At 39.8% G+C, this 14,336-nt stretch overlaps 1 protein-coding gene across 2 annotated transcripts in view; it reads left to right on the top strand.

Annotated features, from left to right (window-relative positions):
• SCN11A (sodium voltage-gated channel alpha subunit 11) overlaps positions 1 to 13,589 on the top strand; it is a 90,244-nt gene extending 76,655 nt beyond the window's left edge. Inside the window, exons 23-27 of one of the 2 annotated variants that reach the window (XM_059664435.1) lie at positions 48 to 101; positions 1,739 to 1,880; positions 6,907 to 7,007; positions 8,485 to 8,755; positions 11,995 to 13,589. In XM_059664435.1, the coding sequence (XP_059520418.1) occupies positions 48 to 101; positions 1,739 to 1,880; positions 6,907 to 7,007; positions 8,485 to 8,755; positions 11,995 to 13,031 (1,605 nt within the window). In that variant the 3' untranslated portion in view covers positions 13,032 to 13,589. Of the gene's footprint in view, positions 1 to 47; positions 102 to 1,738; positions 1,881 to 6,902; positions 7,008 to 8,484; positions 8,756 to 11,994 lie in introns of both variants that reach the window. The other variant, XM_059664434.1, reaches the window with a different exon arrangement.
• Positions 13,590 to 14,336: the final 747 nt, after the last annotated feature.

The raw sequence follows: 14,336 nt of genomic DNA, 5'->3' as shown, positions 1-14,336 counted from the left end.
ATGGCAAGTCTGTAATTGTGTTCATGTTTATATACTTTTTGTTGCAGGCAACATTTAAGGGCTGGACAGATATTATGCATGCAGCTGTCGATGCCAGAGAGGTGAGCTTGTGTTTTACCATGCTCTCGAGTGCCGGGGTCAAAACAGGGATGTTATGATTACATCCTAGCATGCTCCAAAGTCCAGTCCTCTTTCTCCATAGTGGCCAAGGAGAAACCACTCATGTAGGACATGGAGCCAGAAACAGCAACAGAATCACAGGATGCCTTGATTTTCTTCTCTCACCTTTTCTCCAAATGAGTGGGTAGGCAGAGCCACTTTTCAAAGGTCCTGCCCTTGGCTGTGGGAAAATTGTAAGATGGGACTAGGTGTGAGCACAACAACCCCTCTCATGGCTTCAGGCTCTCCCAAGACTAAAGGGGTTTCTGGTGATTGTCAGCCGTTGAATTCTAGTTAAATAGAAAGTGGTCATGGATTCCAAAAGTTAGAAGAATACTCAGCGATCTCATTTATTTCTATTTCTCAATTGGAAAATTGAGGAATTAAAAGGATGAGTGTTGTCCAAAGTCATACTGTGAACAGATGGTTGAATCAAGAATGGAATCAGCATTGTTAGTTTTTTTCTATCATCACACACGTGTGTGTCTGATGTTCCATTTGAGAGTCTTTAGAGTTGATGTCTGGCACATAGTAGGTGTTCTTTACATGTGAGCTGGTAGTAGCACTAGAAGTGCTATGGGTAGTTACATGAGTGGTAGAGGCAATTTGTAACCAAGGAAATATTTAAAAATATTAATGTGCTCATTTTTTTTTTGTCTGAGTAAATGGCCTTCCTCCTAGTTTACTTTGAGCATCCATCTGCCTTGAGGTGGAGCTTGGGGATGGGGAGGAAATCTTATGCAGATGCGTGATAGAAAAGGTGTGTGGCTCACATATGTGGGTGGAAGTATGTGGAGGGATATCTGTCCTGATGCTGGTCCTGGGACATTCTAGTTGATGTGTGCTGGCTTCTAGCATCATGGCCATTCTCTATGTAGTTGTGGAGAATCCTGCTAGTCTCAAATATTAAAATTATAAGTGGTTAACAATGGGCATTTCTACCCCCTCAACTCTTCCTGGTCTCAAATACTGACTTGCTGCCATATTCCCCACATGGTTTCCTGGTCCAGCAGTCTACTCCATTCCTTGCTGTGAAGCCCACCATGGCAAACACATGGCTGTCAACCCCATGTCTACGTCACATGAGAACTGAAAAAAGTTTGAATGGCCTTTCTCTATCCCTAGTGTCTGATGCTTTGAGTCACACTTTGAGCTGGGGAGCTTGGTTTTAATTCATTTGTGACCATTCTGGAGCTTGATCATTCATTCATTCATTCATTCATTCATTCATGATATGCTACATGTCACAAGGTATGCTAGGCATCAGGGATTTAAGAGTAACAGGACATAAGCATAAACTAAATACGATGTGGGCTGTGTATGAAGGATGTAATTGTTCAACAAGAGTTGGCAGTTTGTCTGCCTCTGGTAGTCTCACCTCCAGTCTGACTTCCTCCCACGGCATTGTACCCTGAGCGAGGGGAAACTGAGGGGCTTTCTGCAGGCGCCATGGCTGTCTGGAGTGGGCTGAGGAGTTAATGCTGCTGCTGAGAAATACTTGGTCTTCTAGATGAGGTAGCTAATATGGCTTATATTTCTCTCCAGTAATTATTTTCTTCTCTCATTAAAAAATTCCTAGAAGGAAGACCAGCCAGCATTTGAGACGAACATATACATGTACCTTTACTTTGTATTTTTTATCATCTTTGGCTCATTCTTCACTCTAAATCTCTTTATTGGTGTTATAATTGATAACTTCAATCATCAGCAGAAAAAGATAAGTATCGGGGTTGTTCTGGTTTGGTATTTTACTTCTCTTCTCCAAAGCACTTGAGTGAAACATAATTCTGGTCTAGATGGTTGTGCAAAGTAGCCTTTATCATCAGCATGAGAACAAAGAGGGGGCCACCTAGAGACAAAGCTTGAAGATGTGGCTGAAAAGGGACTAAAAACAACTGGGTTTTATTAAACCATTGTTTTATTTCTCCATTCTACTCTTTAACACAAAGGACATTGTTGAACCCTGATAAAAAGGCAATTACCAGGATCAGTATTTATGACACTACAGTGATATTTTAGTAATCTTTCAATTGTAAGTTGTTACCCAGAATAAAAAGAATACTCTCTATAAAAACAAACAAACAAATAAATGAATGAATAAATAATTTTTAAAAGCCCTAGCTGGTTTGGCTCAGTGGATAGAGTGTCAGCCTGTGGACTGGAAGCGTCCTAGGTTCAATTCTGGTCAAGGGCACATACCTGGCTTGTGGACTCGATCCCCAGTAGGGGGCATGCAGGAGGCAGCCAGTCAATGATTCCCTCTCATTGTTGTTTCTATCTCTCTCCCTCTCCCTTCCTCTCTGAAATCAATAAAAACAGGAAGGAAGGGAGGGAGGGAGAGAGGGAGGGAGGGAGGGAGGAAGGAAGGAAGGAAGGAAGGAAGGAAGGAAGGAAGGGAGGGAGGGAGGGAGGGAGGGAGGGAGGGAGGAAAAGAAAAAAAGAAAAAGAAAGGAAAGAAAAAAATACTCTCCCCTATAGCAAACTGTGTCCTGGCTCCCAACACCCAAATTCAGCAGATTCATTGGAACAACTGGAAAAGAAGATGGTTGGCGAAGAGGCAGATTGTTATAGGGAGGTTCCCCATGCATTGTAATAAACATGCTTTTTTTCCTGATTTTTACTGTTCATAGTAAATGTGGAAGATAAAAAGAAAATTTAAATCATCCATAAGGTGACCACCAAATGATAGCCATTTGGGATTAAGCCTCATCACGTTGGTACAATCCCTTCCAGTTACTTCCCAACTAAATATGTATTCCTTTTACATGCATGATATTTTTAATTTTGTAGCCCCCACCCCCTTCTCATTAGTCATGAGCCCATGTCATGAAATCATCTTTGTTGTTAGAATTTTGGGCGCTGAATTACATCCCATACTATGGATAGATCATAATTTATCCTGATCATTTTCCCCTTGCCTAGATATTTAGTTCAGTTCTAAATTTCTTGCTCTTCTAACACTGTCACAAACATTCTTGAATTTCTCTCTGTGTATCTGATTATTTCCTCAGGATAAGTTCTTAAATTTAAGGAATTAAAGATATACTATCAAATAACCTTTTAGAGACAGTGCTGGGTACACTCCTTTTGCAAGATATGAAAATGCCTCTTTGTTCTTTTCTCATCATTCTGGTTTTTATAATTTTTTAAATCTTTTCTAGCTTGATGGATAACAGTGTTATCTCATTGCTTTATATTCATTTACTTGATTGTTTGTGAGGTTATACATGGTTTCACAGGATGGTGGCCATAAGTATTTTTCTCTTAAGAGTTATGTTTTTAGACTTTGTCTCTTTTTAAAATTGAGATTGTCATCTTTTTCTTATATTTTTATATAGTAAGTCCAATTTGTGACTTGCTTCTTGTATTTTTGTAGTGACCTTTTTGACTTACAGACATTTAGCATATTCATGGAGTCAAACTCCCACTCTTGACCTTTTTGACTTCTTCTCTTGCATTTCTGAATTCTAAAAACAGGTAACTAAATATTATTCATCTTTGGTTTTCCCAGTTTTGGGACGCTCTTTTTTTATTTTTCTGTTGAACTTTTTTAACCCATCTAGAATATACCTGGATACTGATGAGCCCTCCTAGTGTCTGCAGAGAGAGCCAGTCACTACCTTTACGCAACTACTAGTCACTGCTGTTACTCGGGAGTGTGCTATGTGGAGTCACCTCTGTAATGTGCAACTTGATTGCAATCAATACCTGCAATTTGGGTGTCAGGCCTTATGATTTTAGGTTTCAGCTTACATTTGAAATCACTATTCTGATTAGTCTATAGCAATTTTGTTTTGTTTTACTTTTTATTATAGAAAATTTCAAACATGCACAAGAGTATACTAAAATGAACCCAAACTACCTATCACCCATCACAACATTTATTGCTTTAAGAACATCCGTATGCTATCTGTGGCCTCACCCAAACCTGCCACTGGGTTGTTGGTTTTTGGTAGAACTAATCAGACACATCATATCATTTCATCCACAGATATTTGAGAACGTAGCTCTTTTTAAGCATAACCACAAATTTATTATCTCACCTAAAAAGATGAACATGAATTCTTTAAATTTGTCAAATACCCAGTCCATGTTCAAATTTCCTCCAGTCTTTCATTTTCTTAAAATACTTATTTGTTCTTTCATTGATTAAATCATGTGTATTAAAGTTTGTTTCTTTTCAAATCAGGATTCAAATAAGGTCCTCCCATTTGACATCTCTCTGGAATAATGAGATGTGCGAGGCCTAGTCAGACCCTTCCTGTCCCCGAGCTGGAACCAGCCATTTCTCTGAGGAGTGCTGGGTTCGTTATGTGCGGTGGTGTTCCAAGACCGCCATTGGGAATGCTCATTGTCTTTGCTTCAAGGCTTCCTCAGTGGACAGAGCTACTTCACATTTAGCACTCCTGGGAGATATACGTGGAAATATGAATGCTGATCATTCAAATTCAGGACCCTAAGGTTCTCATTTAACTGATACAGCTGTACCTCCTCTCCTCTACACTGAGGATCCTGGTTCTCATGGGCACAGGAGATGATAGCAGTATAATTTTCCATACTTACTCATTTTCTTTATCCCACAACACACACCTAGGACAGGCTCAGAAAAACAGTGTTAATACTATCATAATGCATATGATTACTGAAGACACTTGTGTCTGCCAGGCATCCTGAAACAACCTGATTAACTTCTGGGGCTCTGTTTTTATTTTATTTTTACTTTGGTACAATACACATAGCACAAAATTTACCATCTTAACCATTTTTTATTGTACAGTTCAGTGGTATTAAATACATTCATCACCACTATCTATCTTCATAACTCTTTTCATCTTGTAAAATTGAAACTCTGTACCCATTAAACAATAACTCCCATCCTTCATTCCCAGCCCCTAGCAACCACTCTTCTACTTTCTGTCTCTATGACTTTGACTGCTCTAAGTATCTCATATAAGTGAAATCATACAGTATTTGTCTTTTCGTGACTGTCTTATTTCATTTAGCATAATGTCCTTGAGTTCATTTTGTTTGTTTATTTGTCTTATTTGTTCATTTGTTGCTTTCTGTTTTGTATTTACATGTGAGTGAAGTCATACGGTTCTTGATTTTTTCCATCTGACTTACTTCGCTTAGCATGATATTCTCAAGATCCATCCATGCTGTCGGAAACAGCAGTATTTCATCTGTTTGTGTGGCTGGGTAGTACTCCATTATATATATGTAAAACATCTTTATCCAATCATCCATCAAAGGAATGGAAATTGGTACAGCCACTATGGAAAACAGCATGGAGGTTCCTAAAAAAATTACGAATAAAGCACCATATGACCAGCAATCCCTCTTCTGGGTACCTACCCAAAAAATTTGAAAACATTTATTCATAAAGATATATGTATCTGTGTTCATTACAGCATTATTCATGCTGGCTAAGACATGGAAACAACCTAAGCATCCTTTGATGATGCACTAAATTTTTATGACGTTTAATTTATTTTTTCTTCTACCTTTGGTGTCATACTAAAGAATTTATTGACAAATCCAATGTGATGAAGCTTTTGTCTTGTTTTCTTCTTAGAGTTTTGCTGTTTTAGGTTTTATATTTATGTCTTTGATCCATTTTGAGTTAATTTTTATATATGGTGTCAGGTAAGAATTCACCTTTATTCTTTTGCATGCAGATATCCATTTTCCCAGTGCCGGTTTTCCCAGTCTTTGAAAAGGTTGACCTAGGCCTGTATATTTGGTCCATACTGGTGGTGTAAATTCAAATCCCATACCCACATCATGGCAGGCCTGGATTCACAAATTATCAGGGAAGATTAGGTTTTTACCCATAGTGCACACTGAGACAGCTTCCTAGTTGTCTTTCATTGCCAACAAATTCTGTCGTCTTCACCTCTTCATTGGCAGCACTTTGAAAGTCCAGATTCATCCAGGGACTTCAGCAGAAGCCCACTGCCTTTTCACCCATGACCCTTTGTGTTTATTAAAGCCCACGATTCTAGTTTGTTTTACAGAGATTAGAAAATGCTCCTAGACCAATTGTGGCTTTAGAACTAATTTACTGCTCTGTCTTATTTTTTAAAATCTCTCTTGATTTTCAGACCCTGGAGATTTTCCTTACTTTGGTAAGGAAAATGGTATTGTTCAGCCATACAATTTAAAGGAATTCTCTTCTGTTTTATCCAGGATGTCTAGATATTTTACCTTAAGTCCTCTAAAACTATCAGAAATGAAAAATCTCGTTCATTTTCCTATTCTTTCTTGCTCAGTAGTGAAAACCCTTAAAGCTGTCTAATTTTGATTTCTGCAAATGGCTCTGGACAGATTCTGTGAAATTTTATTAGTAGTGATCTATATGTTCATTTATTTAGGAGAATTTTCATTGCCACTGAGTGGAATTTTTTGTTTAAATTGTGTCACTCATTTATATTTTTGTTGCACTGTGGTTTGATTTATGCAACCTGAAATATTTCCAGTTTTGTAAAGATTCTGTAGATGTTTGCAAATAATTTGTTACCTTTGCTTATATTCTAAAAAATGAAATGTAATTGTAATATTTCTCTCCTATTCCTTAATTTAAACCCGGGTTCCTTTCAGCCCTCCCCTAGAGTCCAGCCTCTTTTGCTTCCCATTGCAATTGTAGGAATTAATGATAGACATGGGATATACTTTTATTTCTGACAATTTAGAATGTGTTTCTAAAACTCTGTTAATAATTAACTCTCCTCTTCTTCATATACTTAGGTGGCCAAGACATTTTTATGACAGAAGAACAGAAGAAATACTATAATGCAATGAAAAAGTTAGGATCCAAAAAACCTCAAAAGCCTATTCCAAGACCTCTGGTAAGAGAAGTCATTGATTCTAAATACACAGCTCATTATGTGGTTATGAGGATCTCAGATGTCAACACTGCTGCTCTTCTTTAATTTTTAAAATTTACAGACTTTTTCCAAGAACAATAAAAACCCAGATGTATAGGTGTATGGCTCAAGTCCTTAGGAAAATTAGACACATATTCAGTAGTAAGAGTCTGGGTAACAACTGTAGCTTTTTAGTGAGCACACAACAGGCACTTAGTATATACTCATTGCAGTGATGAGATGTTAGCAGACTTTTTTTCCCATTGAATTTATTGGGATTACATTGGTTCACAAAACCATCCAGGTTTTGAGTGTACAACTCAACACAACATCATCTGCACACTGCATCGTGCACCCATCCCCCCAAGCAAAGACTCCTTCCGTCTCTATCTCCTCCCGCCTGTGCCCACCTCCACCTACCCCCACCCCCTTTCCCTCTGGCTGTCACCACACTGTTGTCTGTGTCTGTTAGCCGACTGTTTTAATTTCACCTTGACTAGTTTAAAATGTATTTATAATATATTTTGTCAAATTTTTCTGCTGTGAAGTTGAGGCCATGCATACTCCCTTTCACTTCACAAATGTTTATGATAGACTTTCTGTGTCAGGCATTGGCAAACATTTCCTGTAAAAGGTCAGGCAGTAAATATTTTCGGCTTTGCAGGCCTTATGGTCTCGGCTGCTACTGCTCTCTCTGCCGTTGTGCCAGAAAAGCAGCCACAGACGGCACAGAACATACGTGCATGACTGTATTCCAGTACACCTTGATGTAGAGACACTGACACGTGGATTTCATATATGTTTCATATGTCAACACTTTCTTCTTTTGAGGTTTTTCTCAAACATTTAAAAACATGAAATCCATTCTGAGCTCCCAGGTTATACAAAAAACAGGCGGTGGGCCAAGTTTGGTCTATGGGCGTAGTTTGCTGATCCTGCTTTAACTGGTATGAAAGGGCTGCTCAGTGCTCACAGGCTAATTGAAGGGCTGGGATTTGAGAGCATTCAATGATAAAGTAATACAGCAAGCACCGTTGGTAGCTCTGACAAGTGAGTTTGAAGGCTTTCAAGGTGGAGAGGGTCAGCCAGGGCAGCAGAATGGAAGAAGGGCTTGAGAATTGAAGTGTGTGGAGGATTTTGAGATTTTCATTTGAACATAGACCCCAAAGTATCAAAAGTGTGTTAAATTTACTGCTATTCCCAGCACTCAGAAGAGAGCCTGGCATCAAGTGTGTCGTGTGTGTGTGTGTGTGTGTGTGTGTGTGTGTGTGTGTGTGTATTTGCTTTTCATATTATATTTTATTTATTTATTTATTTATTTATTTATTTATTTATTGTCTAAAGTTTACATATCTCTCCTTTTCCCCCAATTGACCACCTCCTGTATATGCCTTTTTTATTTGTTATTTCATCCTTACAACTCAAAGTGAACTATGATTTCTTTCTTTTTCTCTCTCAGAACAAATGCCAGGGTCTCGTATTTGACCTGGTCACAAACCAGTTCTTTGATGTCTTCATCATCATCTTCATTCTCCTCAACATGATTAGCATGATGGCTGAGTCATATGACCAGTCTAAGACCATGAAATCCATCCTTGAGAATCTCAACCTGGCCTTTGTGGTCATCTTCACAATTGAGTGTCTCATCAAGATCTTTGCTTTGAGGCAATACTACTTCACCAATGGCTGGAATTTATTTGACTGTTTGATCGTGGTCATTTCTATCGTTAGTAAGTAAAATCAGCAGCCAGAGGGATGTGAATCTGAGAGCCAGGAGTAAATTGGTATTATTATTTGGAAGTATGTCCAAACTATCCATAAAGCAACAAATGAGGCTTAATGTGATTTCTGAAAACATAGGTGTGCTCATGCCACTCTTTACTGGGAAGTTGCTAGGTGATAGAGTAATTTCCACTCCCTCGACTGTCTACCCAATTGGAGTAGAGAGGTAAATAATAATGTAGGTTATTTAGTCAATGGAGATAGACAAAATCAAGGTGACTTAAAAGTTTCGGTGGGGTTACCTGGTTAATCTTGGTAACTGAGTCTGAGTTCTACCTTCCCTGTGAAACTAACTATAAGCCCTAATGAACATTATATAACTTTAAGGATTTGGCATTTAGTTTCCATATTTTTCTTTAGTTCAAAATCCATGTGATGTCAGATGACAATTATTATGCCCCTTGACATTGTCAGGCCTTCCCTCACCTCCTATGCAAGGCCTCTATGACCCATCCTAGATTGGGCTTCCACAGGTGTGTCTGTGGCCAAGCAGTACTTCCTCTTTACCCTGTATCGTATGTTACCTTAAACCACAGCATGAACTATGCTTGTCTCTACTGCTTGGACCCCATTCACCAGCTAGGCTCACTCTATAATCAGCTTATTTTCCCTAACCACTGGCAGGATTAACTATAAGGTTTATGAAAGAAGAATGGGTTGGGGGAGAGGGTTTTTGCCATATACCTTTATTCTTCATGCTTAACCATCGAGTTTACTCTGAGTTTTTGAAGTCTGCTTTTAACTAAACCAATAATTTGACTTTTTATAATTGTGTAAAATTGCCAGGGCCCCTTCTTATAGTTCAAAAAGCAGTGGGAGCAATAACAATGGATTTCACAGGTGGAAGCTTTTGTGCTATTTCAGAAAGGATGCATTAAACAGATATTTTGGATAAAAATATTTTGGTTCCTATCACTGCAGCAGTGCCACTTTTCAGAGGGCAAGTTCATAGGCTATTCTGGCTTCTAAGCCATGTAGATAAAGTGTACCAATAGATCCTTCCATGTGCTTGCAGTTACATAGATCTTTAATTTTTATTAGTCAGTTCCAATCATAAATCCTGGTAAAATTGACAGAAGCAACTGTGTTAGAAAGTGGAGGTTGGATGATTCTGGGGCAGCCCTCTTGTAGCTGACAGAGCCCGTTCTCCAGGATGCAGAGAGCAGCTCGTTCACTCCACTCTCTACTGAACTCCTTCCAGGCGGTGCCAGGCATCGTACAGTTTGTGGAAACATCTCTGATTTCTGTTCCTTAAACAAATATTAGGCAATTGCAGTTACACTGCATAGCACTGGATAACATTTTGTTGTAGTGGTTGAGGAAATATGCACATTGAGCCAAATCCTGCTCACCAAAGGCAGCATTTTTTATTCCTTTGCCAGTAGGTCTGCCATTCAATTCTTAGCCTCTACACTTTCTCAAGCTCTTTCCTAAGCTTTTAGAGAAATATACAATGAGAGTGAGCCACAGTGAGTCTCTCTCTAGGAGATAACAAGCCAGTTGTTAAGACCTACTCGCCTTAAAGCAGTGGTTCTCAACCTTCCTAATGCCACGACCCTTTAATACAGTTCCTCATGTTATGGTGACCCCCAATTTCATTGTTACAAATTGAACATAATTAAAACATAGTGATTAATCACAAAAACAATATGTAATTATATATGTGTTTTCCGATGGTCTTAGGCGACCCCTGTGAAAGGGTTGTATGACCCACAGGTTGAGAACCGCTGCCTTAAAGAGTCAGAAACAGAGAAATTAATTGAACACCAAACTACATGGTACACAGATGATTGATTTCAGAGATGGGACAGATTACTGTGGACTTGATTACTTAAAGAACTATTCCTGGAGGAGGTGGGCCTTAAAGGATGGACCTCCTCCAGTGGTTGCTAAATTGGTACTTAATGAATTCCACATCTCACCAGGGTTGGCTGCCCAACTAACATGTGAATTAAACTTCTTGGGCACAATTGGGCAGTCAGTGAAACATGTCATCAATTAGCTCATTTAGTGAGTAGGCGATGGCAGATAGTTTTGGCTGCCTATCACCCTGAAGGACCTTAGAGGACCACCATAGCAAGGCCATGTCTACACATTCCAACCATTCTATAATACCGGGGCCAAAATGTGAGTTGTCTTAAATCTTTGTTTCACTTGCCCACAGAGTAGGCAGTGAGAGAAGAGAGTGACATTTTAGGCAGTTTTCAGAAACCTCTGCTTGAGACGCCGTTTCTGAGTGTCTACCACAACAAAGAGAGTATCTCTAATTTAGTCCCTGAAATTTTTTGAGTTTGGACTCAGGCGTCCTTAGAATTAACATATTAACAAATATGAGAGATCCATGGCAGCTTTAGCCCAAAGATGAGCATTCTGACACTACCATCTCGTGACCATACCTATGGCAAGCTGTGCTCAAATTCCTCTATACCCGTGGTTGGCAAACTGCGGCTCGCAAGCCACATGAGGCTTTTTGCCCCCCTGAGTGTGGCTCTTCCTAAGCCTTAGGAGTACCCTAATTAAGTTAATAACAATGTACCTACCTATATAGTTTAAGTTTAAAACATTTGGCTCTCAAAAGAAATTTCAATCATCATACTGTTGATATTTGGTTCTGTTGACTAATGAGTTTGCCGACCACTGCTCTATACAAATAAGATTCTGTTTCTTTAAGGAATTTTGAGGTTAGGTTTCCCACAATTTCTATTGATAACTCAGGCTCAAGCCAGCCTTCATTAGCAGAAATTTCTCTTTATACTCTAATCTAAAAAACTCCATCTATAGATCATGTTTTCCACTCTATACATCCAATAAATGTGGAAAACTATTATACTATTACCCCACAAATGACTTTAAATGCCCAACATAGATAATATATTTCAAGTTCATGAGATAACTCACAAAATAGCCTTTCATAAGCTACATTTCTTTCCTTTCTTTGAGTCTTTAGTATTTTAGACATCCTATCCCATCTAAGGTCCCACCTAAAACTGTATGGCCCTTGGAAATTATTTTCCAAGTTAAGGTACAGATAGATATTTCCCCTTATATGGGTAAAGAAAATTCTTAATTTTGTGCATAAATTAAAAGGTATTGATAAAAGTCAGTCCCACTAAGATTCCAAGGCAGGCGAGACAGCCTGGTCTGAAACGAGGCCTGCTAGAAATGGACTGACTCTTCTCTTCCTCAGGTACCATGATTTCTCTCTTGGAACACCAGGAGCACATTCCTTTCCCTCCAACACTCTTCAGAATTGTCCGCTTGGCTCGGATCGGTAGGATCCTGAGGCTTGTCCGGGCGGCACGAGGAATCAGGACTCTCCTTTTTGCTCTGATGATGTCCCTTCCCTCTCTGTTCAACATCGGTCTTCTACTCTTTCTGGTTATGTTTATTTATGCCATTTTTGGAATGAACTCTTTCTGTAGAGTGAAGCAAGACTCTGGAATTGATGACATATTCAACTTCGAAACGTTTGCAGGTAGCTTGCTCTGTCTCTTCCAAATAACCACCTCAGCTGGTTGGGACACCCTCCTCAACCCCATGTTGAAATCTGAAGCTTCATGTGACCCCAAGAAAGAGAACTGTCACCTCTCTACCATAGCCATAGCCTACTTTGTCAGTTACATCATCATCTCCTTTCTCATTGTTGTCAACATGTACATTGCTGTGATTTTAGAAAACTTCAATACAGCCACTGAAGAAAGTGAGGACCCTTTGGGTGAAGATGACTTTGAAATGTTCTACGAAGTCTGGGAAAAGTTTGACCCAGAAGCCACACAGTTTATCAAATATTCTGCCCTTTCTGACTTTGCCGATGCCCTTCCTGAGCCTTTGCGTGTGGCAAAGCCAAATAAATTCCAATTCCTAGTAATGGACTTGCCCATGGTAAGTGGAGATCGCCTCCACTGCCTGGACATTCTCTTCGCGTTCACCACGAGGGTACTGGGTGACTCCACTGGCCTGGACAGCATGAAAGCGATGATGGAGGAGAAGTTCATGGAAGCCAACCCTCTGAAGAAGTTATACGAACCCATAGTCACCACCACCAAGAGGACGGAAGAGGAGCGGTGCGCTGCTGTCATTCAAAAGGCCTTTCGAAAGTACATAGTGATGGTGAAGACGAACAAGTGTGCCTTGGAAGACAGGCCTCGTTCACCTCTCCAGACACTCTGCAACGGAGACTTGTCTAGCTCCGGGGTGGCCGAGGGCAAGGTCCACTGTGACTGAGCCCCTCACTGCCACCCCTACCTTACAGCCTCACAGTCTGTGAGCACCAGGGACTCACAGCCCCGGGTGTGAGCAAACAGTGGACTCATAGTTATTCCATTTTCTTGGATGAAAGAAGTGCTATTTCAGGGTTCACTTCAAATGGTTTCTACAGTGCTATAAGATGAGGCTGCCTGACTGTAACCACTGGCACTGTTTTAACTAGAAAGGGCTGTAGAGGACACATTAATGTTAGGATTGAAACACAGTTCGAATCATGTCAAAACAAAAGAATAAAAAAGAAGCAAAAAACATTAAAATTTTTAATTGTTTTTCCATATGTTTTGAGGTACATTATCTAATATCTGCGTTTAATGTTTTCCCCAATGCAAGTATGGGGCTTATCACATAGAGCTCTTTTGCATGCTAAGTGAAAATTCAAAACCTGCCAATAAAAAAAATAGGTCACTGAAGATATTTTTACCAACATTAGATATTTGGAGTTTATGTCAAACACAAAAGCATGATCTTGACTTGTCAATTACCACCATATCTTTCACCAGCTGCAATCTCTGTTATATATATATTTGGATAAATAAACAAACAAACAAATGAGGCTTTCATTTTGCATTTTATTCAGGAATTACACTAAAAAGCCTATTGTTCAGTGGTTGTGTCAGCAATGGTTTCAGTGTGGTGCTTTGCTTGGAATAAAGGTGGAAACAAAGGGTGAGGGTGAAGGCAGGTTTGGGGGATGGGGGGGGCAATGGGATAACCACACATTTGTAATACCTTAATCAATAAAAAAAATAAATAAGCAGTTCACTAAAAAATAAAAAAAATTAAAGGTGGAAACAAGTGGTATACTGATAAGGGTCTAACGGTTGGCTCTTCAGGAGAAAAAAAAAATAAAAGCCAGGATTTGTAGTATTTGCTGATCTCTGTGGCAAATACCTCCATCCTGGCTGATTTCAAGCTACTGACATGATGTCTCTGCAGATGGAGTTGGGAAGAAGTGTCCAGCATCTGGTCTCACAGGCTGGCCCGAGCTGGCTCCAGCACATCGGAACCAATGAGAAAGGCTCCTGTGACTTTGGTAACAAATATGCAGTGTGCCCCTTCGGTGGAGAGAGCACCTCTCAGCAGCAGGATGCCAGGGTGCAGACGCCATGAGACATGGTGGTTAGCTGGTGGCCTTAGCCACCTGATGGACCCTACACTTAGCTCTGGCTGAATGTCTGCTTGAAAAGCAGCCCAGAGAACAACCCAGGCCCATCAAGAGGGCCTGGCCCAGGGGTAGCTCAGGACCTCCCTAAAAACTGGAGA

Source organism: Myotis daubentonii, chromosome 14, assembly GCF_963259705.1.
Source record: "Myotis daubentonii chromosome 14, mMyoDau2.1, whole genome shotgun sequence".
NCBI lineage: Eukaryota > Metazoa > Chordata > Mammalia > Chiroptera > Vespertilionidae > Myotis > Myotis daubentonii.
Note: the sequence above shows the minus strand (reverse complement) of the source record. Positions and strands in the feature narration are given on the sequence as shown.